Source organism: Melospiza georgiana, chromosome 10, assembly GCF_028018845.1.
Source record: "Melospiza georgiana isolate bMelGeo1 chromosome 10, bMelGeo1.pri, whole genome shotgun sequence".
Taxonomy (NCBI): Eukaryota; Metazoa; Chordata; class Aves; order Passeriformes; family Passerellidae; genus Melospiza; species Melospiza georgiana.
This window is the reverse complement of record NC_080439.1, coordinates 308,207-333,413: the sequence shown is the minus strand read 5'-3', so window position 1 is coordinate 333,413 and position 25,207 is coordinate 308,207. Positions and strand designations below refer to the sequence as shown.

The 25,207-nt window shown below is 40.8% G+C and overlaps 1 protein-coding gene across 1 annotated transcript in view; it reads left to right on the top strand.

Annotated features, from left to right (window-relative positions):
* Positions 1–1,211: 1,211 nt before the first annotated feature.
* Positions 1,212–25,207, top strand: part of WWTR1 (WW domain containing transcription regulator 1) — a 43,859-nt gene continuing 19,863 nt past the window's right edge. The window contains exons 1-2 of the mRNA XM_058031496.1: positions 1,212–1,600; positions 23,272–23,408. Of these exons, the coding sequence (XP_057887479.1) occupies positions 1,212–1,600; positions 23,272–23,408 (526 nt within the window). The remainder of the gene's footprint in view (positions 1,601–23,271; positions 23,409–25,207) is intronic.

Below are 25,207 nucleotides of genomic sequence, written 5' to 3'. Positions count from 1 at the left end.
TCCAATACACAGAAATAAAATAACAAATGCATTGCTAAAATACAGTTGTGTTCATTTAGCCAATGTGTGATATCTCTATGTGTGTAGTCATAAAAACACTGGATGCTTCCCTCTGTAGAAACCAACACTTAAGTGTTGGAATGTGAACAATATTATTCTTTATATACACAGCTTCTGAATTTAAACAATTTTCGCTCACATTGCTATGCAAAAGTTATTCCAAACGCTCCAAACAATGAGACAAGATCAAAACAATTGTATTTATTAATAATAGAAAACCTCAGGTATGCACTTTGATGACAGCTCTCATGTCTAGTATAGGCTAAATCAAAGACAAATGACTGAATGGGCAGTCAGCAGACCCACAAAGCATCATGCCTGCATTTGAAACTACCCCTATGGACAGTGAGCTGGAAGGACGTAACATACAGCTCTGCACAGGACTCCTACTTGCCAGCAAAAGGCCAAACCTTATCCAAATCACAGCGAAATGGTTGCTGTGTATGTCACTACAAATACTTAATTCCTCCCCATAGCTATAGCATCGCTAAATCGCGCAATTCAACTTGTACGTGAACTAATTTAAGCATCATTTTGCTTTCAGAAATTAGTATCGCCCATTAACTTTCTGAACAATGGTTTTGGAGCAAAGCTCCTTAGCTGGGCAGAGACAGAGCGCTCCGGAGGCTGCCCGGGCACCACGCGCTGGGGCCGGGCGGGAACGGCGGCTCCGGCGGGGTGGCAGCGGCGCCGAGCGCGGCCCAGAGCCGAGCGCAGCCCAGAGCCGAGCGCGGCCGAGGGGCGCCCCGGTGCGAGCGGCCCGGCGAGCGCGGCGCGGGCGGGGCGGGGCGGGGCGGGGCGGGCCGCCATGGCCTCCGGGGCCGGCCCGTGCCCAAAGTTTCCGCGGCGCTTGCATAACTGCGGGCGGGGCGGCGCGGGGGCCGGGCTGCAGCCGCCGGCACTGCCCCGTCCCGGCACGGCCCCGTCCCGGCTCGGCCCCGGCCCGGCTCGGCCCCGGCCCGCCCGCCCGGGACACCGGCGCGGCTGGCGGGGGCGCAGAGGCTCCGTCCGCCCGCCGAGCCCGCCCTGCTCCCGCCGAGCCCGCCCGCTCCACAGGGCGCGTCCTCGGCGGCGGCCCGGCAGCGGGGCCGGCCCCGGCCACCGCCCGTCCCGGGACGGCTGCGCCCGCCGCCGGGCCAGAGCGGCGCACAATGAACCCCGCGGCCGCGGCCCCGCCGCCGGGCCAGCAGGTCATCCACGTCACGCAGGACCTGGACACGGAGCTGGAGGCGCTTTTCAACGCGGTGATGAACCCCAGGCCCAGCTCCTGGCGGAAGAAGATCCTGCCCGAGTCCTTCTTCAGGGAGCCCGACTCGGGCTCGCACTCGCGGCAGTCGAGCACGGACTCGGGCGGGCCCGCGCCGCGCCTGGCGCCCGTGCACGTCCGCTCGCACTCGTCGCCCGCCTCGCTGCCCGGCGCGGGCGCGGCGCCGCAGCACGGGCACCTCCGGCAGCGCTCCTGCGATGTCACGGACGAGCGGCCGCTGCCGCCGGGCTGGGAGATGGCGCTCACGCAGACCGGGCAGCGCTACTTCCTCAAGTGAGTGCGGCGGGGAAGCGGCCGGGGCATCGCGGGGCGCGGGCTGGCCGGAGGGCGGCGGGGTGGCCTTCGGCTCCGGGCTGTGTGCGGCGTTCCGGGGCCAAATCCCTTCCCGGCGGGAGGAGAGAGGCAGGGAGATGTCCTGCCGTATTTGTTGATAACGAATTTCTTTCCTGCTTGGTCACACGTCCGAGATTCTGAAACTTAACTTTTATGGGAAAAAGTTGAAAGCCAGTTATTTCAGGGAGTTTCTGGGACGTGGGAGCAGAGCTCCGCATGCCCGTGAGCTGCCGGAGGTGGAAGGGGCTGTGCGTGGGTGGGAGCTGCCCGGCCCGGCCCCGGCCGCTGCGTCTGAAGCATCCCCGTCCGCGGGGACGCGCGGGAGCCGCCTGGTTCAGCGGCAGGCTTTGGCAAGTGTGCCAACACAACTGCCGATATCTCTTCTGGCCAGTCATTTTCGCCAGAGAGTTTTATTTATGACAGTTGACGCTTGATTCAAAGCCGTTTAATAGGCCTGAAAATACGTTATAGCTGTAGTAAGTGGTAAGGCAGCAGTGCCTTATTTTGGTAGATTCTGTAAGTCAGCCACAGATTCATTGCAAACTAAGTCATACTGCATTAACTTGGTAAATAAGATAAAATGTTTGCTAATGAAATAAAACATTTACTGATGAAGCATCTACCTGAGGATATTGAGGGAGTTAAACTGCCGGAGCTCCAGAACATCATTTACTTGCTCACAACAACCTTCTTGTTCAGCAGAGTAAAATCTTGAGTTCACATATGTTCACCCATGTGTGGGTATTCAGCCCTCATAAATGTCATAGAAACAGTGTGTGAGGGGAAAAAGAGACAAAACTGTTGAAAAAAAGTGAAAAAAAATTACTTGATTGTATAATGATTTCTTTGCCTTGTGGGTTTGGAATCTCTAACGGATTACTCAAGAGCCCAGTCTCTAATAACTCTGCAGAGTTTAGATTTTTTGCCTTTTGTGACACTCGGAGCTAACAGCAAAGCGTGTAAATGCTTTTCTGTATGTCACTGTACGTTGTTTATGATACTGTGTGCATGTGTCCCAGGGTCCAAACTTAGAAGTTTGTTATTAATCTGGTTTATCACCTAAATGAGAAGACCTCATGTCTCTGCACTTTGCATGTATTTTTGTCAGTAGAACAAGCTACAGAGAAGTAGCTGACTGACAGGAACAGTGTAACAGACCATTCATAAATAATTATTCAATATAAATTCTTGCTAGGGTTTGGCTAGGGAGTGTTTTCAGATACCTCTGGCTAAAAATTGCATAATATAATCTTTGTATGCTCTATGTCTTTTGACTAGTATCAAAATGAGCTCATGTGGTTTCACCTTCCTGTCATGCATTTCTGACCTAGAGACAAAGTTTTCCAAGTCAATGGATTCTTGTTGCTTAGGCCAAAAATAAAAGGCCTTTAGTAAATGGAAAGCATAGGTAAAAGACTCCAAGTGGTTTTATTTTTTTTTCCTAATCCTGTCAACAGTAATACTCAGATTAATAACATCCTTTTAAATATAAAATATAATATGCATTGTGCATGTAATTTCTTACCTAAGTTAATATTTGTTTTATTTCCCCAGTTTTATCTGTCCAATAGAACTTCTCTCGTTTATATAAAAATTAATTGGAATAATGCATTTCTTTGTACCTTTAATGTATTTTGTTATGCCCCAATGCTTTGGGGAGTAATATTTAGCAATAAAATGCTCTCATGTGAATGATAGTATTTTACAAATGGTGTAATATTCTTCAGGTGAAAATACAATTTAAGATTGATTATGGGAAGCAGCATTTAAAGCTGTGTGCAATAAAATAATAGGTGATGTGCTAAAAGTCATATTTGATTAAACTAGGCATACAAAGTTACATTTCCCTATACTCAAGGGAAAAAAAAGCCATTGCTTTCCAGCATAATGATAAAGATTTGCTTCTTGGCATTAGCAAAATAAATATTGAGAAACCAATTAAAAGTAAATGGACATAATAGGTCCTATTAAAGCTTTTATTATCTGTTGAAGTTTAGAATGCAATTTGTTGTATTAAAACATATTTTAAATGATTATTTGACAGAAGTACTAGTGTGAGTTTCAATGAACAGTGAGCTAACCTTGTTGATGGGGAGCCAGCTACAACTTGAACCAGTTGCAGTCCTGCATGTCAGTTCCTGCAGAAATTTTCTGGCTGTGACTGGAAGAAACATAAGTAGCCTGGGGACCACTCCACCCTGTAATTAAATACCAAACCACATAAGTGGGGGCTGGAAAACAGGCTAATGAACGCACACTTGCAGCAATGTTATCTAAAGCATTTTTCTGTGTGAGCCTGTGTGGAAAAAAATGTAAGTGTGATTTATTTGTGATAAAAAGCATTTCTGTAGAGACTGGCCTACTGCCTGCTGTTAGGCCGTGAGCAGGGAATGTCAGTTGCATGTTGAACTACATGCTGGGCCATGTATACATATTCTGTAAAAAGAATTGCTTTATACCAACTTAGTTTAGGTGGCGCAGTCTCATATTTCAAATGAAGACTGAGGGTTTCATATTTTCTCAATGTGTGTAGAGATCCTCTTGGTCAGACTCTCATAAACAGATTTGTGAAACTTTTGCCACTGTTATCTTTATCACTGTTATTTTTAAAATGTTACAGTAAACATTTGCCATATCAGGACATATTTGTCAGAAAGTTCTGCTCAGGGATAAGGAAGCTAATTACTTACAATATTTCATTTACTCAAAATGTTCAGATTTTTTCTTACTGGTTTCTGTTGGAATAGAACTTGATTTAACACAGAATCAGTTTTGTATCACTAAGTGTGTTCAGCAGGACAGCAGAAGAGTAACATAAATACTATAAAAAGTAATACAAGTACAATGAAAAACTTTTTTCCTGAGAATGACAAAACAAATAGTACTAAGACAGCTGAACTGCTGAAGTGATTTTCTAATATGGTCTTTCCTTGAAAAGCATTTCTGTTAATTCTGTAGAGACTGTTGTTATTTTATTTTGGTAATTTACATTGTGCTTGGTCCTGTGCAGCATTTGTCATAGAGAAAGAGGCTGTGCATCCCTGCTGGCTTTGGCCTTGGCAGCAGAGAGAGACATTTCACACATTCATGGTGCTTTTGGAGCATTTAGTCCACACCTTAAGTGATTTTTTTTTGTTCCCTGTTTCCAGTGGGGCTTGGAGCCTGAACTCTTCCCCTTGCCATTATTACTTTATTAAAAATAAATTGTAATCTGCTAGACAGTACCAGGATGTATTATTGCCAATGGCTTTTATCCAAAATTGAGTGCATTAAAGAGTTCTTAACAGGCAAGAAGCTGTGATGCACCACTGAAGTTTAATTGTCAGAAATTCAACCGTAGCTCACATTTATGACTCATTTTAGAGACACTTAAGAAGTTCTGAGATTGGAATGCACACATCAAAACGGAATTTTCAGCCTGTAATTGACAGCAGTAGGGGTCTGTTTGATTGCTCCTCAAGTGCTGATTTAATGTTGATGATGTTGGAGTTCCATTTAAAAGCTACCAGGGATCCATGAGCTGCTCCTCTCTGAATCTGGCAGTAGAACCAGCTACAGAGTTTCTGACAAAGGCTGGTATTTATTCATTTTCTGGTCCAGGATGGTGTCTTTCCATGATGAACAGACTGTTTTTTTCAGAATCTAAAAGTCATGTCATCAGTGCTGCTTTAAAGGATTTGGTGGTTAATGTGGAGCTTAATAAAATCTGAGGACTGAAGCAGATATGGAATAAAATTGCTTCAGGGATGCATTTGATTTGCAGGATGTGATCCAGTTCCCCTTCCTGTTGAGTTTTCTGAGTTAGGATACAAGCTACATTTTGTATCCTAAAGTATCAGTGAAACATCAGTGAAGAAATCTTTAAGCAAGACTGCACTGACCCTAGAAGTATTTACAAGAATTTCCTTTGAGGAAATATTTAAGAAAATTCTTGTAAAGGGCTGTCCAGAAGCAGAATTTGAATTTTGCTGTATGCATTTCTAAATTATTTAAGGAATCAGTGGTAGCTGTCCTGTACAAACTACTGTGTTCATGTAGAATTTGATATATTGGACTTATGTACAATTTTAAGATAAAGAATTAATAATGTGTGCATGGAAATATTGGTTTAATGAAATTTGTCTTAAGTTAGTCCTTAGGCATAGTGTTAAACCCAAAGTCCTTGAGTACTTGTGCATTAATGGATAATAACGGTCATACAGTAATCTCATTAGATGAGCTGAAAATACAATTGCTTTATGCATTAACGATTAGGAAGTAGTAACAATTAGCATATTCTTAGAAAGATATCTATAGGATTGATGCAGGTGTTAATTGCGAATGCTACCATGAAAACTAGACCTTTTCTCTGATCCCACCTGAAAGGGTTTTGTCTTTACAAATGGTTTGGGTTGCGCAAAGAAAGAAAAAGAATAGTAGGTTTATTTTTATCATGTTTGTGAGCTGCTGTAGTCAATATCTAAAAGCTGGTCTGCCTGACCATCTTTACTCCATAATTAGTAAATGACAGTGTGGAGAAATGTCTGCTTCTGAAGGTTATAGATGTGTTCAATTTTAAACAGGCGTGACAATATAGAATCTGTAAAGTCTGACTTTGAAGATTTTTGCTGTTCACTCCTTCAGATAGTGTTGGAAGAGTCAGTGGTTGGGCTTTGGCTTGTTTCCTTTTGGATGCTTTGGCTGAAGTTGAGCATTCTGTCTTTTTGATGTCAGGGCCTGTTACAGGACAAGAGCTTCTTTGTCACAGTGTTTGGTGCTCTGGGGCCTTGCTTGATTGGCAGATACAAATTGTATCAAAGCAATTAAATCCAAAGGAAATGTCATGTAGGCTGAATTTCAACATAAAGACTTGTGGCATTTTCCCTCTTCATTTAGGGAGAGAGAAGTCAGCATGATGTAGGGTGGAGATATTTAGGGGTTATTTGTTTCTTTGCTTGTTTGTTTGTGGATCTTTTTATTTTCTTTAACTCAAAGTCCAGACCTAGAGAACTCTTCAAGAATGGAAAACTTGGGAACACTGCACTGACCTGCAGTTTTCCCTACCTATGACTGTTTTAAAGGCAAATGTGATGGAAGCTGCACTGCAGACAGACACAGACTTGCTAAGAGAATTGAGCAGAATATATTGTGTTAAAACTGAAATAATTGCTTAGAGTGTCACCAGACAATAATGCAGTATAAAGGGAGATGTGAAAGAGGAGTTGGCTGCTGGCATGTCCTCGAGGTTCACAGCATGTGCATCAGCAGTCACAGCACAAGCACAGCAGCAGCAGAGCTGCAGGTTCAGACACAGCTTTTCCTGCAGGGACTTGTTTCTCTCATGTCTGCTGACCCCTCTCTGTTTGCATGATCAAAATGTTCCGTTTTGTTTATTAGGTGTTGCTCTGTCCCTGATAATTTTTGGATGCATTACTCTGACAGTCTTCCAGGTTAGAGACTAGCAGGACGCTTCCATGGTACTTTTGAGTTTTTTCTTGTGCCTCAAGTAATCATTTTTTCCTACCTGTGATCAATTTTCCTTGTCTGTCTGCTGGGTTTTTTATTAAATGTTCTACATTCCTGTTTTCCAGTGATGGATTGGTGAAAAAAGGTGTAAGCATTACAAAATGCAGTAATAGTCCTTCGTCAAGCAATTATTGAAGATAGCGCTTGAACTGTGAGGCTTAAATTTTGTGTGGGCTTTTAAAGAAGTTTTTAAAACTTCTTGACTGATGTATTTTCCTAGTTTTCACTGTCTCTGTGAGCGCAGCAGGAAGTGGGAATGGTTGGGAGCTGACCTGGGTTGGAGGAAACGCGGTTCCTGTTGTGCTGCCGACTGCGGCTCTTCGGAAATGGCGAAATTTCCCTGGCCCTTCTTTTCTGGGCTTCGTTGCAGCATCTGTTCTTGGCCGTGAAAAACTTCTCTGTATTGAAACAGGCAGTGGGCAGTAATAAAATATTGCTTCACGGATGTTGTTTCTTACCATGCAAGCTTTTACACCCTTTTGTGTTCCCATGGATCAACGCAGACTTTATCACCAGAATATCACAGGCAGTTGCTGGTGATTCCTGATTGATTGCTGCCAGCAACAGGAGTTCAAAATCCCTGAAAAGAATACAGATTGCTCTTTGAATACATTTCTGCCACTGGCAAAAGCTAGCTGTATTTTGTACTAACTGCAGCAACTCCCCAAAGGCTTTTGGAGATAGAGCACATAGAGGTATGTACAAGGAAGGCACCTTACCCAGCTGGAGTTTGTTAGATTTTCAGACCATATTTCCAAAGGTCTCTTCACCTGATAAAATCATCTGACCAATGTGGGCTGTAAGTCACCTTTTTTAAAAAATAATGAAAGAAAAAAAAGAACAAAACTGAATTGTTGGGTGTTTGTTTGTTTGCCTAAGCAGCCTTTTGTAATCTTAAGGTGGAAATGGCAAAGTTGTTTTAGAAGTTTCTTAAAATCCTGTATTTTCAAATGCTTCACGAATAGAAGTGAGTGCCATATGAGAAAGGCTTTGGATTGTCTGCTTAGTCAGACTGCTTGAAGAAAAGCAGCGTTTTTTATTTTGGCGTGTGCTCCGTGTGGTTTGTCTCAGAGCACTCAGGCAGTTCCATCCTGTGGATGCCCATCCTGCCGTGCCCTCACCTGCACTGGGTGTCTCTGGACTCAAGCAAAGCAGGCTTTGCATCAGTAAATGAGTGCTGCAGTAAACCTGTGCTGTGTGGGCATCATCGTGCAGCTCTGTGGGGAATGTAGAAAAGGTTAGGAAGGTTAGCCTTTTGGAGCTGACAGACAGAATTTGGTGGGGGAATTCTTCACAGAAGGTTTTTTTTGATTTCACGTTTGGTTTTGATACTGCATTTCCCATTTCATTTTTACTCATTCTACTGTATATGTTTAAACAGAAATATAAGTGCTTTTGCTTCAGAGATTGGGTAAAATATTTTTTGCAAATGAAGCAAAATGAATGATGAAGAAAAGATGATGAAAGGAAATGCCTACTGTTACTTAAAATGTAATTTCTAAAGATATAAAGCAGGCTGAATTGTATTGGCATATCAAAACTGAAAGTTTGATGTGAGTGAAGTTTATGAGGAAATTGTGGATCACATTTTCATTTTGAATAAATGTTTGTCTCTGCAAACTGCAGCTCTAACTGGCCTGGCAGCCTTGCCAGCAGGAGGGGTGATGCCAGGGACTCTTGCCATCCCTTCACACTGCAGAGGATGTACCTGGTATAATGTATAATGTACATAAGGTATAATGCTTTGACAGCCATTCCTTTGATAAAGGCTTTTCCAGTCATGGAATGTTATTTTCACAGATGCTGCCATCACTGTCTCTCTCAGCCCTGACATTACCAATAGTATGTTATAATATTAGATAAAATTTAATTTTTATTAGAAGTGGTGCGGGGCTCTACTTCTTTATTCTATGTTCTATAGTTTGCATTTTGTTTTTTGTCTGTTAGTGGAAGACTTTGTGGAAATGGAAAATCAATGAAATTATGCTACTGCAAAGGAGCAGATAATGTAAAATTTAATAACTAGAGTAAATGAGATTTCTAGTGAGACTGTTTATAACTTCCTGAAAATTATTGATATGTAGAAGAAATTAAGGTTTTGTTAAAGATTTAGCAGTGACACTAGTCAGTAAAGGTGTATATGTTACAAAACATACTTTTTCAAAGCTAGGACAGCTCCTGGTTTGAGATTTGTAACTTTATAAAAACCTTAGCAAGTTTAGTCCATAAGTCATAAATGAAAAAATAGCTCTTGGTGTTAACCAAATATATGAAGAAATCTTATTTTAAACAGTCATCCGCAGTGACTGGATAATTCACATTATTATGTTTATTTTCTTCCTGTGTTAGTCTTTCTTTGAAGACAAAGGGAAGATCTAACTTTGATTCCATATACTCCGTTTAGTTATATATATCTTGTGAATTATTGGGAGATTTGGCACGATGTTCCGTTGCCCAACATCTGGCCGAGGGGTTGTGCTGCCCTGCAGGTCCCTGTTTGGTACTGCAGGGTGGAAATGAGGGAGCACTCTGCTGCAGCAGAAGTGGTTTCAGGTGCTGGGCGTTCCAGGAAGCAGCTCCTGTGCTGATTCTCTTTTCAAATAATTGCTAAAACTTAGGTATTGGAATGATCCTGGTGTTTACGCTGTGTATTTATGGTCAAATGCTGCTCAAAGCATTCACTAAATGTTGAGGTTTTTGCACAGTATTTTTTTAGCAATCATGACAGATCTTTCTTGTAACTGAGAGTAGGACAATAAAGGGCAAAAGAGCATAAGTTTGCAGATAAAACAAACTGGGATGCAGTTAAGACACAGAAGCACTGTCAGTTTCCATTTTGTGCTGCTTTTCCTGCAGATACAGACATATGTTTGCATTTATTTGAGTCATTTTGTGGTACTGCCTGGTTTACTTTACTGAAAGCATGCCTTCTACTGAGGATATTGTCTCATGAACATTTCCTTTTTCTATCAGGAGGCTTCTACTAGAACAATATTTTCAGTGGTCTTTTTTTATCTTAGAGAAACAAATGCCTGATTCATTTTTCTAGAAAAAACAGGAAGCTGTGAAGTAGACAGACTGGAAAAGAAATGCATGCTGTTACCTAAAATGTAATTTCTAAAGGTATGAAGCAAACTGGAAGTAAGTCTTTGTTAGATTCTGAGGGATATTAGAGTTTCACTGTTTTTTCTCCTACTATCCGGACCTCATGTGAAGAACAATTTAAGATGATCTTGTTAAAAAAACCCCAAAACCCAAAAAACACTCACTCATATGAAAACTTCAGATGAAAGCAGTTTCAGCGCAGCAGCCTCTGCACTTTTGTGAGTGATGTTTTCTGTGCTCTTGTTCAGTATTGCTGCACTGGGTCTGACAGATTTTCAGCACAACTACTTTTCAAAGCAAGAGAAAAGACCAGATGGGGAGATTGAAGTTGGGAGTTCTTTGTGTCATGTATGAGGTTGAGATATTTCTTAAATAGAATGACATGATTAATGGATAAAATGTTCCAATTAATTGTAATAGACTGAAAAGCCCTGCATATTCATAATCAGGTTACTAAGCGTGGCTCTTTTTTTTTTTTTTTTTTTGGTTGGTTGTTTTTTCGTTTTGTTTTGGTTTTTTTACTACAGAAATTATTGATCCTAGAGGCAGATTATTCTCAGATTTGCATGCAGATTTGTTATTATGACCTTCTTGGGAGCTGGAAATATCCACAGACATTTTGCGCCCGTAAAAAGCAAAATGACTGCATGTTGAAAGGGAAGTGGAGCATTACAAATCCCACACCACAGTAATGTCTGCAGTGGGATCATGGTTCCCAAGCATTAACTCAGTGCTGAGGTGTTGATGCTGTGCTGTATCCCTGGTCCTAGGCTGGACCTTGCTGTGAATAATCTGGTCCTCCATCCCTGGACCTTTGCTACTGTTCTTTTCTCTCTGGGAGCTGTAGTCTTTACTGTTGCTGTAAATACAGAAATTAGAAATTATTGAAAAATTATTCCCTTAGCACAAGCATTGTGAAAATTTGAAGATTTGTCTTTCGTGTCCCCCATGATAGAGGCATGCATCCTAAGGAAAAGTCAAGCTAAAAGACTTCTGTTATTCTCACATTTTGTGCACTGACAAATAGGAGATGAACTTCCTCAGAGCTATAATGAAACAGCTCTGTTGAAAATATGTGAAGTTCAGTTTTGGTGTCTGCAGATAAGTAAAATACTGTGTGGAAAGATTATCTTGACTCTATTTATAAAGGACCTGCACAGTGCAAAGCCATCAGCAATGCTTCCCTCTTATTTGAAGTGGTGTTTTTTTCTTGATGACTGTACTAGGAACAGCAGAGAAGAAGAAAATTCTGAACTAAAATTCCTCTTGGGGGCATATGGAAAGAACATATCACTGCAAGAATTCCATCTGATACAGACCTGAATTTTTCCTGGCTCTGTTGGGCAGGTCCCTGTTGTGGCTTGCATCTCAGGTACTGGCAGAATGGAAATGTTTTCTAGTCATTCCGTTTTTTTTATCAAAAAGAAAAGTTGCAAAGGTGTTTCATCATAGGGTCTTTGAGACAAAGCTATGTCAGTTTTTAAGATTTAATTTATATGTGCCATTTTACATAAACCACAGCTTTTAAAAAAAATTATTTAATGTTAGCTCCTGGGAGTTTACAGTTTACAATTGAATTATTTCTTTGAGACATTAGAATAACTATTCCTTTGATAGTGTAATTCTAGATGGCATATGCAAGAGTCTTGACCTGCCAGATCATCTCTGCTAGGCCTAAATAAATCTTGAAAATATTTAAGTGTGCTTTCACTTCATGCTTATTATTTAAAGTAATCCAAAGCAAGAGGATGATCTCTTTAAACATAGATGAGGCATGCATAATTGCTCTTCAGTTCACATAGCTTTTCTGTATGAGGCCAAACCTCAGATATCTGGGCTAACTGTGCCAGGAAAAGGGCTACTACCAATTTAAATCCAGGGCTGATGAACGACACACTCCTGCTGCTCAGTTTTGGTGCACTGGGGATAGGACACGAGGGTTGGTGAGAGCTGCGTTGGGGGAGCTCAGACTGGGCCAAAGCTCTGCCCTGAGCGCCGTCAGACACTGGAACAAACTCCCAGCAAGAGCCCCCAAGCCCATTGCTGGTCAAAAAGTGTTTGGATGGCTCTCAGATAGCTGGTTTAACTTTTGAGTTTCCCCTTTGGATAATCCTCATGGGTCCTTTCCAGCTCAGGATATTATATGTTTCTATTAAATAATTCTGCATTTATTTAATAAGAAGTCCAGTTGAAATACAGGGAGACGTTTTCAGGTAAGAAGCTGGTCTGAAATATTTCATTCCTACTAGATTTTAAAAACCAGATGTTGGGTACCAGATTTTAAAAGATGTATTGGGAAATTTTACAGCACTTAGGACACTGCTTTTTAAATTCAATTTTTCAGTCAGTGTCAGCATTTTTTGTAGCTATGATACAACATTTTAGTATTAAAAAAAAAATCACACCTTTTCTGAGGGTAGCTAACACTTTTCTCCAACCACTCCATATACACACACACACTCCACACTACTCCCCAGTCAAAATTGTATTTGTTAGCCCAGTTAAATGTCTAGGCTAAACACTGCCTGATCAGTCATTCTCTTGCATTCCTAAATAAATAGATTTAGGGACTGCATTTGACTTGCTAATAATACGTGGGATTTGTGCTGCCTCCATTTCACAGCATTATTCCCTTTGAGTACAGCACAGCGTATTCCTGTGACCTGTGCCCATCTTCTCATACCAGTAATCCTCAGGCACGTGTTCCTTGCACCCCATTAGTAAGATGCACCTACATTGCTAAACATCTGATATTTTTACACATTTTTCTGAGCTTAAGGGAAACCTTGCTTGCCAACCTTTCAATCTTAAAAATATTTATTTTCAAATAGACTCTGATTGGAATATTACTGCAGTGTCAGAAATTACATAAATTTCTTATGTTCAGCTAAATCGTATTTGAAATTCTAGTCTCATTTTTAAATTCTCCTGTACAGAGAACACCAGTGCAGAACTGTCACCCTTCCTAAGCTCAGGTCAACTGTCAGTTTTGAGATATCGTTTCTTTATTTTGGAAATGTTTTGTTTGAGAAAAGACTTGGTCTTTTAACCAGCTCCTGCTTTTCGTCTGTTTTCCATGGCAAATGATCACGTTTCCCAACCATTTGCAAACAGTGACTGTCTGGCAGGATTTCCTGGATACACATTAGTTTTGAGATTTGAGTAAAAGGTCAACTTTGTGAACTCTGGCGATTAGTGTGGTTATTTGTCCTGCCTTTTCTTCCATGGGAACTAATCAGCTCATATGGAAGGTAGAAATAGCGTCCAAGAAAAATTCATCTGCTAGCTAATCACCTCCACCATGAATCATAATTAAAAAAATAATCCAAGTAGGACATCTCCTGACCTTTGTATACTGAAATTCTGAACAGCTGGAACCAATATGTTTGGAGTCAGAGTTTTGTAAGAAGCTTCTGAAAAAGTTATTCATAACCTGATCCCATTTTTGTCTCTTAGAGTGAGGTTCTGAGGCCCTCGCAGCACATCACTCCGAGCTGGGTGAACAGAGAGAAGTGGATAGCTATACTGACTGTGAAAAGAACCATTTCTTTTAGACCTTTTTTTTTAATATTCTAAGCTGATCTTCAAAATTAAGAGGGTAATAAAAACAGATAAACCAACAGATGTTTATAGAAGTTTGACCAGTTTTAATTTGTTTCTTGTGACTCCGCTGAAAGAAGCAATGGGAATTTTCTAATGTGCATATGCCATGTAGGAGATTGAAGCCATAGAATTTTTTCCATGTTGTGAGGGAACCCTCTAAATGGGCAGTAGGGAACAGTAGAGAAGATGCTGATGTTGATAAATGGTTTTATCATTATTTGCATAGAATCCATCAGACATTTCTTCAGGCCTGAAAGTGGAGGGGTGTGTTTGAGTATCAGAAGTCCTAATGGATTTCTTAATCTTGTAGGGAAAGAGCCATGCTTCACATCCCTTAGCCCCAGCAGCTGAGTTTGGTTGATTGATTTCCTTTTCCTCACCTTCTGAGGACTTAGAAAGAGGGCAACATTCTTTTCTACCTTTTGTCTGTTTAAGAATTATGTATCTCCTGAATCCTCTGTTTTCCTTGCTGTATTCTCAGTAGTGATTAAATGGCCCAAATGGAGGAAGTAAGATAAGTCCTGATGCATTCAAGGTCATGGTTGCCTCAGCATTCAGTTAAGTGAAGCAGATTTTTTCCTATTGAGTTTATTTTGCGGAGGAAATGCCAGAGGCAACCTGATAGCCGCTTTCTCTGCCCGTGGTGTCTGGAGCCTTTTTTCTGCTCTAGGAATGAGATGTGAAGGTTTTGGGTGTGTAGGGCTGGGCTGGAGGGGAGCAAGAGGCAGCTGTGCAGGCTGTTTAATGGACAGGTGTCAGGATGTCACCGGGGGCTCACAGAGACCTGAGGGCAAGCTTTTTCAGACCTTGCAGAAAGGCTTGGGCACCACAACTCCATCAAGTAACCGCGTGTTCGTGTCCTTGTGTACATACTGCACATGGAAAAGAAATCTGTTTATTTAACTTTAAACACATGGGTTTGAAACAATGGTTCTTATGATTCTGTGATTAATCTGCATCATATAACACTTAAAAGGATAGCAGGGACCAAGCACCACAATTTGTGGTTGGATGGAAATAGAAGTGTTGTGAATCATGAGCAAGTGAATAAAACCTCAGTGTTTACAGGTACCAGTCACAAAGTTGTTCCTGATGATATTTCAATTAGAAATTATTTTCTGTAATACTGAGAGATTTGAGCGGCTTGGTATTTTAAATAATTCTATCTACCTCATAACCACTATTGGGGCAGATAAATATAGACCCAAAATAATTTTATTCATCTAAATTGTTAGGTCAGTGATATATTGAATTAAATTTGTTGCCTAATCAATATGTTTAGTTGGTTATGTTTTGCATTTGCTCTTTGGCAGACCAAGGTCTTATTTACAAGATATAAATCTTGGTCTGAAGAGTTAGGGATTTGGGTCATGGAAGGAAAAAAAAATAAGTTAGTATCTAGTTTGGCTCTGCATGTCTGTTGTGCTGTAGCTATTGGCATTCATATTAAAATATAAGTATTGCTGTCTGTGAAGTTCAGTGAACAGAAATTATTTTGGCCTTTTTGGAGCTTAATAAATGTACTGACCTGAAGGCTGAGGTTGTGAGAATGATCTCTGACTGAGAGCTGCAGTACCAGGAACTGCTGTGCACAAATGTGTGCATTTTGAGCCAGTGTTCAGTTTCTAGTGATGGAGGATTGTCTGTTTGGCAAAGGTATTCCTCAAACCAGTCTGTGTTATTGTTTGGAAATCCTGACCAAGCAGTTCAGGAGCTTGTCATAGGAAAAAGTTGGAACAACTGCTGTGCATTTGTGGAAAGAAACTCTAGAGACTGCGGTAACAGCATTTTGTTTTCTTTTGAAGAAATGCTGTTTTCTGTATGACTTCAAAATCCGAAGGTAGGCAGGATTGCAGATGGGCCAACTTACAGAGTAGAAAATTGTTTTATTTCTGCAACAAAAACCTTTTACAGACGTGCACTTGAATATATTGCAATGATCTGAAGCTCTTAGCAAGTAATTATTCAAATTACAAAGGAAAACCAGTGCATAGTTGTTAGTTAAATAGCAAAATAGAGTCTTATTGGTATTATGAAAATTAATTCAACCCCCTAAATTCTCTGATTAAAAAGGCACCAGTACTAGGAAAAAACCTAGTTTAATTTTTTTTTTATTTTTTAGTGAATTTAATTTTTTTATGTTAATGAACATGCCAAAATGCACAATTAACAGAAACATTAACATTGATTTTGTGACAGACTCAGAAACCAAAACCTGAAATAAAAATTTTGATTACAGAGGAGAATTCTGAGACTAAATTCTGTGGAGTCATGCATTTCTCTGCCTCTGGCCAGTGCAGTAGAATATAATGTTAGGTGTTTTTTCTATAACTTCAAAGGTATTTTGTGTCCTGTTTTGCTCTGGGTTGTTTTTCTATCCTACATCTTTTCTTGCCTGGGGAAGATTTTCAGTGTGTCCTTTTAAGGGCACTGCGTAGTTGAAGGGGGAGTTCTTGTTTTTGCATTCATTTCTACTAGAATGCAGAATATGTTAAAATAATAACAGTTTGTCTAGAAATGCCATCTTGGTAGTCAAGGAGTGTTTATTAGGTTGGGCCACTTCTCCCATTCTTGTTACAAGACAGCACCAATTTATGTTTTATGTATGCAAACCCTGATTGTTCATAAATATGGTCCCTTTTGACATGGATTTAATACTGGTAAGTGAGACATTCACAGCAAGACCTGGTGATAGCCCTGTAGCTCAAGTAGAGGACAGATAGAACCTTTCATTTTATAACCTGTTCAACAATTTCGGAAACTGCACACATCTGAAAATGTCATGTATCGCTCACAAAAGAACACTTTGTCTTCAAATTGCTACATATTCCCCTAAATAAAATAAACAAGGTTTTAATAAAATCATAATATGTCTCTTTAAATATGAGTTGCTACAGGCACTCATCACATAAACAAATGCATTAATGCTATTATATACTGTATACTTTAAAAAACCCTAAGAATGTTCTATATAATAGCTTCATTCAATACCTTCTTTTTCATTCTCTCAAGAATTGGGATTTCATCCAAATTCTAAAGGTTAAGTTGTCAATAGAACTCAAAGGGTGTTTTGTTTCCATTTGTATAACAAGTTTAATGTTTTTTAAGGCCTCCATGTACACCAACAATGGAATCAGTCAGTTACAGGGGAGCTTAGCAGGACATTCTCAAAGTTCTCTTCACAGCAAATTATGCTGAAACTAATTTAGGAAAAGAGCAACTCTCTTCACTGAAGGAGTTACTTAGCATAGTGTAATAAATATTCAAATACAGATGTAATGTTCCAGCTTCAAGATCAGAGATGAGGATGAATACGCAACAGGAGAACAAAGTCCACGGTTCAATCAGTTTAATAATTACATTGGAGCTCTTTGTTAAAGCTTCATGTAATTTTCATGAAACATTACTGGTGTCTAAAAAGCAAGTGCCATGAATTGGATTAGCTCAAACTTGTGAGCTGGAGTTCTGCAGAGCATCACTTGAGCTCCCACAGTAACAAGTGGCTGAACTATTGAATGTTATTAATTTCTGCACTCTAAAGGAAAGTGATTGAGGAATACTGGATTTTATATTTGTGTGCTTTTAGTGATGATATAGTAAGGAATGATATATTCTCATTCTTCCCAACTGTGGAACAGCAGAAATGGAATCAGGAGCATGCATCTCTAAGCTCTTCCACCTAATAGGTATTTTAGTTTCACATGTATATACTGGGTATGTGATTTTTGCAAAATATTATTAACATTTTGGCTTTGAATAAGGCAAAATTTTGTCCATTCCTCATTAACAGTGAGTAATGTTGGCATATAATTAAATTGCTGAGGCAGCTGTTTGGGCTGAGCCTTGGTTGTTTTGAGGTGTCTGTGGGGGCATCTTGAGTGCTTTGCAGCAGCTGTGGACACACTGGGTGCACTAAAACCTTAGTACAGCATGTGACTTTTGATGTCTGATTTTGGTGTAAAATGAAAATACTGCTGTAGATTTTTGTTAATCTCTCCCATTTTTTCCTTCTCTGTCAAAAATCACAAGAGCAGAGCTGACTGTGGAATTGGCTGACACTGTCCCAGCCATTTCACAGCTGATGCTGTCCTGGCTAAAGGGTACTGTTGAGAGCAGTGGCCTGGCCCTGTCCTCCTCTTTTCAAATATTTTTCTCCATTTTCTTCACATGGGGCTGCAGGCTCAGGCAGATCACTCTGTTGATGTATCTGAAACAACCAGCAGGATTTTGAACATAAAAGCAATACATATTTTGTAGATTCAGGGGCTAGATGTTTCAAAGTACTCCCTGAAAGTGCTGAATGCTGTTAAATATCTTGTACCCCTGATCTGTAGAATGGGGATAGCCTTGCAAAACCTAATGAAGTTTCACTGTGAGGATTTTCTCATTATCTTTTAGAGATAGTTTATTACACTTGTCAGTAGAGCAGAGTTTGAAAATTTGGCAGTAGGTTTGGGATGAAGCTGCATGTTAGTTTAAGAAAATACTTCATAGTGCATCAGAAACAGAGCCTTTGAACAGTGAAATGCACTTAGTGAGTAAGACAGGTGCTCTCCAGAAAAAGCGTGTGATTAGATAAGTAACTGTGGTTTTACAGTGCATGACTGCAAGGGAGTGAAGAGAAGCTAGCACTGAGTTAGCTGTGTTCATTGTGCTAAACTTTCCACTCACATTTTTTGGGTAATGTAAATATAATCTGAAAAAAAGTCTGAGACAAGTGCCAACCTAATGACATTGATGCTTTGTCTGCACAGTCTGGCATGCAAACTGTTGATGCCAACCAAGAATTTTCTCCAAACATTTTCTGTGTGGGCTCATGCCAGCGTGAAGCTCATTGTCTTTAGCAGGAAGTGATTCAGATCATAATTTAACTCGGTCCCATTTCCACTTAAGTTTGAATTTAAAAGAGCTGTAAATGAGTTACAAGCCTGTATAAAAATCAGGCTGACCTACTGAAATTGTAGGATTTTCAAGCGCTCGTAGGAGAAGTGACTGTCTCTTCCGTGTTTGCAGGTAGCTCCTACATCACAGGCATGGCTGCAGTCTGCCTCAAGAGTTAAAGTTATCAAATGTACAGGTGCATGAGTAACATTAGGTCATGGTGCTGTACTTCCCATGAAGTCTTTTCATGTTGTAATGAGAGCAGAGCTTCGCTCTTGAAATTTTCCAGTCTGTGGTGAGAGAAGGGGAAAAGCAGCGTTGCAGAGGGAGGCATCTGAGGACAGAACACTGTATTCTCATGCAGTTGTTGGACCACGTCCTGCCTTTCCCTGCAAGGGGCATTCGTTCACAGATTGTCTTTCAATATCCAGGAAAGCACATAGCATATGTGCAGGTGTTTTTATAAGAGGTAATCTAAAATGTTTCTCACCAACTGATTTCTAGCGAACAGTAAATGCCTCCTGCGTGTGGATGAGCAGGATGGCAGTAGCAGAAGGGCACGGCCAGGTCTGCGGGGCTGGCAGGCGCTGGCACAAGGTGACCTTGGTGGGACAGGCAGGGGCAGTGCTGAGCGGGACAGGCTGTGTTTGCTCTGCCACAGTTGCTGTGGCGTCCCCAGCCAGTCCTCCCACCAGCCCCAACAGCTGCCATGAGCTGCTGTGAAGTACCACCTAATTATAGCATTTTCCTGATCCTCTTGATCCCCTTATGAGATTCCTGGTCCTACTCTTGGCCAAACTCACCAGCCAAAGGCAAGGGCCCGTGAGGGTGTGACAGTGGCACCCCTGCTCTGCCGTCCTTAGGGAGGAGCTGTTCCCTGGTGAGCAGTGGCTTTGGAGGTCTCTAAATGTCCCAACAAGTGTAACTACTGCTGGTAAGCATTTAGGCTGGTTTCACAGTGCAGTGGCATGTATACTCACAAATTCCATTAGCTTCTGGGAGAATTGGAGGTGTGCGCATACGGTAATTGTTTCTAAAGCTAAAAATCATTCCCATTCACATCTTGCATTTTCCTTTACCTCTGACTGTAAGAAATAAAAGATCACATAAAAAAGAATACTAGAGGTAAGTTTTTTAAGAAGTAGATGGTACTAGACTTTTACAGATGCCCAATATTCTGTGAGTTTGTACACAGTTCCCTTTTGGCTGCCGCATCCTGCATGATGGTGATTACTGGAATAGTGTGGGGCTTGGCTCTGGTTGTAGTTTTACCAGAAATTGCACTGCAGTACCCTGAGCAAGCTCAGACAATAGACTCAAATGTTGTGTCCCTGAGGTAATTTTCTTAAATTTAAAAACCTTCCCATCTGTATAAAGGCGTATCTTCCACATCACACAGTGTCAGAGCAGCGTGAATGGCCTCTGCCTTCCAGTACACTTTCTTTGTGCGCTGTTTTTGTTGACGGGGAGCAGAGGGACAAAGAGGAGGTTGGGCAATGCCGTGGCTGCGCTGCAGGAGATGCAAACACATTTCCCAGCGTTTGCTTTGGGTGGCTGGAGGTGCTGCAGGGCAGGGTGAGCGGCGTGTCCCTGCGGGCTCTGAGTCAGAGCCGGGCCGTGCGGGGTGAGTCACCGCCTCCCCCTCGGCAGAGCTTGGCTCTGATGTGCTCGCTCGCACGGCCCACGCTCAGTGCCCGTGTCCCTCAGTGCTCAGTGCCCCTTTGGTAAAGTGCCCTGTTGGAATATGGCTCCCAGTATTACCAGGTAGATAGACAGTGCCTGGGCCAGTCTGACAGTGCCCCGAAAAAGCTCCACACTGTTGGTCGAGCTCCACGGTTGTGTTACTTGCGGTGATAGTGCACTCACAGAATAATCAGTTTGTCTTTCTCAGCTCCCCTACAACCTTTTTAGATAAGTTGCTCTGAATTTCCTAATACCAGAAAAAACAAAACAAAACAAAACAATCACGAAAGAAAGGTCTGAAACTAGAGCCCACTGAGATGCATTGGTTGTTGGAGTGCACAGAAGCAGAAAGAGAATTGGTGTCCCTAGTGCTGCTGCTTGCTGATTCAAACTCACTGAGACGTCTTGGCAAGGCTGCGGTGGGAGTCAGGGATTAGAGCCTCGCAGTTACAAAATGCAGGACAAAGCAGCAGCACAAATTCAGAGGAACGCTGACATTTCAAAGCAGGAGACTGACACCCAAACAGGCGGCATTTAACAAAGGGCTAAGGTGCAACAGGTGGAACAGAATTCTGAAGTCTGAGTAAAATACTCAGCTGTTTACATCTGAGCTTTGGTTTAATTTTCATTTAATGAGGGTCAACTGTTGGGATACAATTTTGTTGTATTGGAGCCCTGCAGAACTTTATGTGTGGGAATGCCATGATCTGAGCAGGCTGGAGAAGCTGTTATGGTAGCATGTTCTCTGTCCTGTTTGTCAGATTCTTGTGTGTCTCATTTGAGGTTTTTTATCATTGAGTTTGTAAATATTTAACTTTCCCTGATTTTATTGGAACATGTAAAATTCTTGTTTGCATACACTCAGTCTCATCAGTCTCACTCGTGATGCAGAAACAGAAGCTAAAGTGGACATCTCTGCTTTTCTGTTCTGCTGGTTTATGAATGAAGACCTTGTTGAGAAATGGCCAGCTCTGATATTAGGATTTATAATAATAAGAGATGCAAAAATTGCTTATGAAAAACTTGAAAGTGAGAACTTTAGTATGGATTTTGGGGCTGCCTCATCATGTGTTGGAATATGCTTCAAATAAGAATCTTATAAAACTTATAGAAGTAAATCGTAGAAGTTCTTTAATTATCTACATAGTTGCATTTCAATATTATAGATGAGGCAAGATATTGTTAAAGTTTGAGGCTCTGTGACTTCATGCACTGTATGCAAGAATTCTTATACTTGAAATATAAGAGTAAAGAGAATAAAAGCTAAAATGTAATAAAAATTTACAGTGACGGGAGAATAAATTTTAATGTATTAAATGTTTTAATCCTAGAGAGAAGCAATGGTGAGTGGTTGCATTGTGAATAATAACAAATACTCTAGAAGCTGTGAAGAAAGGAACTGACTCAGCAGTTTGAAGCTGAGTAACAATCATGTAAAAGTGTGATCTTCCATTTGAGAATTGTACATTAAATGCAAAATATTAGGAGAAGAAAATGGCTACAGACTGCATAAAGATGTCACATTTTTCTGTTCTTTAAAAAATGGTCTAGGTTCTTTTCTTTTTTAACTTCCTGTAATTCACACTATTTTTGGTAATACCCAAGATGTGCATCTCAATATAGACTGAACCTTGGTTGTGGAATTGGTCTGGTGATGAGCTGGGTGTGGAGTGGTGACAGCAGTGGTGGCCGTGCCACTGGGCTCTGCAAAAGCAATTATAAGTGTAAGATGGAGCTCAGCAAAAATTTTAGGGTGATCTTTTATGAAAGTTGAATCAAAATGGTTTTCCAGACACAGAATGTTTAAATTTTTATGCCTCTTGACATGTTCTTCTTAAAGACTTGCCTCTTTGTGACAAAAGAGCTAACAGAGGAGAGCTCGCTCCAGTGCAGACAGAACCTGGTTAGCTGGTTGGGCTTGAAGCCAGGCAATCCCCTGATAGACAGTAGGCCATTGATTGCTTCAACACACTTCCTTTTTCTTTCCTTGTTTCAAGTAGAATTACATGCTCATCCTGAAAATGCTTGTCCTGTTAAATTTCTTACAAAACAGATGCATTTCAGTGTAAACTTTCAGTTGCAACTAAACCATAGTTCTTTTACCACTGAATTCTGTGGCCAAACATATTTTGCAGGGATCATTGTTATTGTTACTTCACTGTAAAATTTATGTGGATTTGTGCATGACTCCGCTGTTTTCGGGAGAATGCATGTCTATGAGTGTTTGCATACTGAAATGGTAGGTATGTTGTTAACTACATTGCAATAAAAACTCTTAGTGCCTTTACAGAGAAATTGGTGATTACGCATGAGTCATAAAGCTGTAATCTGCCTGGTTTGGTAGTGGGAATATTTGCTGGTACTCTTGGAGACATAGTTTTCATAATGTGGAAAGCAAGAAAGCAGTTGGATTTGGCAAGACAAATACTTGTCTCTTCAATATGCAGGAAAATGACCATTGCTGAGTGAAGAATGGCCATACATTGTGTATTTAGAAAAACACTGGTAGGACAAGAGTAAACAACTTTCAGACAATTCAATAATCTGAAGATGAGTGTGTACTACAGATTTTCAGTACGACAATAGAATTTTTCAGTTGTTCAAATAAAAGTAATTATTCAGCAGTAGAGCAAAAAGAAATTAGAACAGCAGGGGCAGAAGATCAGAAGAAAAAGTGAGCAAGCAGATGATAGATAATTTCAAGTGGGTGAGGGTGAGATGACAAGGGCAGATGTGGAATAAGAAAACCAAATAGGATTTTCATGACCTTATGCTTAACTGTGTAAACAGCATGCCAGATATTTTATGTTAAGCTTGTATCTTTTCTTTCTCAGTCACATAGAAAAAATTACAACGTGGCAAGATCCTCGAAAGCCGATGAACCAGGCACTGAGTCACGTTAGCCACCATCCTGCAGCCACGTCCACGCCAGCACCGCAGAGGAGCATGGCAATGTCTCAGCCAAATCTCAGTGAGTACTGGGTGGCATCTCTCTGGTGAAAACACAAAAGAGATACGAGACGCACCTTCTGATTTGTTTGTCAAAGTAATTTTTGCTTCAAGAAGGTAGCTCTGATTCTGCTGTCTGACCTAACAGTATGTTCTCCCCTTCATTTACTTAATTTTCCCCTCTGTAGAGTTGGCAGCAAGTGAATTTGTACTGTTTGAGGAGAAGTTCTAACATCTTGTGATCTATTTTAGAGCCTCCGTGGCTTTTTGGCATAGTGTTAGACATAGAAAAATAAATTCTGTCTGTGCTTTTCTGTTCTGAGGTGGTATAAAACCCCCACAAGCCCTCCCTGTCATGTCCAGGCTGTTGGAGACCCTATGCACAGTTAGTCCTACGTTTCTTCAGGTCAGAAGGTGTAGCTGGTTTGCTTGTGAGTTTGTTTATGATGTTGGGGCTTTTGCATAGTGGGGTTCTGCACTGTAAGCAACTTGCAAACTACTAAAAAGTCTTTGCAGTATGAATTACCCACAAAATTCTTATAACTGGTGTGGTTCCCTTGCTGTTTCTGTTTAGCACTTCAAGTGTAAATTTAATTGTCAACTTACATAAATCTGATATTGCCAGATTTAAGACTTAGTGAAAATAAAGGCATTAAAACTCAAAAATTTTAAAGGAAATTTGTAAATGGAAGAAAACATTTTCACGTATGATTGAGAGTTACAAATAATCCCTAATATTTCAATTCTGGAGTTTAACTTTTCTACTGCTCAAGAAGATGAGCTTACAGGCTCAAGATGTCAAAAAGGGAGACTTTAAAACACATAGCAGTTTCTTGTTCTGGTTAATTTTTGGTAAGTTGATCTCATGATTTCTTGATTGTCCACTTGCAGCGTGGTTCATGAGTGCTGTGTCTTCACATGACAAGAAAACGCTGAACATTTGTCTGCTAATGATCACCAATAGAAGTAGTGCAATATTTACTTTGGTCTTAAATTTATAAGAAACACCTAGGACCTCTGAGGTAATTAGCTTCAGTTCTTTTTTCTACCTTTGTCTCATCAACTGCTTTGCTTTGCTTGCATAGATGCAGTAAGAGTTGGTCGCATTGCAAGATTCAGTGGGCAGTAGCAAACCATAATGTGAGAGTGGATATCTGCAGAAGAAATTTCAAAGACATCTGAAAGGCTAGGGTATCTGCGGAGCGTGGCAGCACATGGTGAAGCCAACAATTGCTCTGCTGTGGCTTCAGACCACAGCTGCGCGTGGGTCAGGCTGTTTATAGCAGCGCTGGAATGGCTGAAAGGTGAGAACAGGACAGCAGGGGTTTTGTTCATACCAGCTCCTCCACTTATGCTAACATCTGTTGCGTTGTCCCTGGTTAAAAAACAGCAGTACCCTAAATCAGGACAGTGTACAGAACATTTTTCCCCTCAGTTTATTAGTGGAAGTGAATGAAAGCCAAATCCTGGACTAAAACACATGTATACTGAATTTTAGAGGAGGATCTTTCTTGAGATTCAAAGGATTAGAAATAAAATTCCATACCTAATGAAAAGTCTGTTCCTGAAGATATTTCATGTGCCCAATAAGGGTATTTCCACAGACTTCAAAATCTGTCCCATTAAATACAGTCTGTATTTCATTCAGTACCCTTCATATATATATATATTTATATATATATATGTAAAATATGAGGTTCTACTTTTTGTGTAGGTTTATATGCAGTTCTTGGTGTAGTGGTTCAGATGTGTGATTGAATTTCCCACTAGAAATAGTATGTAAAAATCTGCTCAGTGTACATATTTATTTAGTCCGGAAAA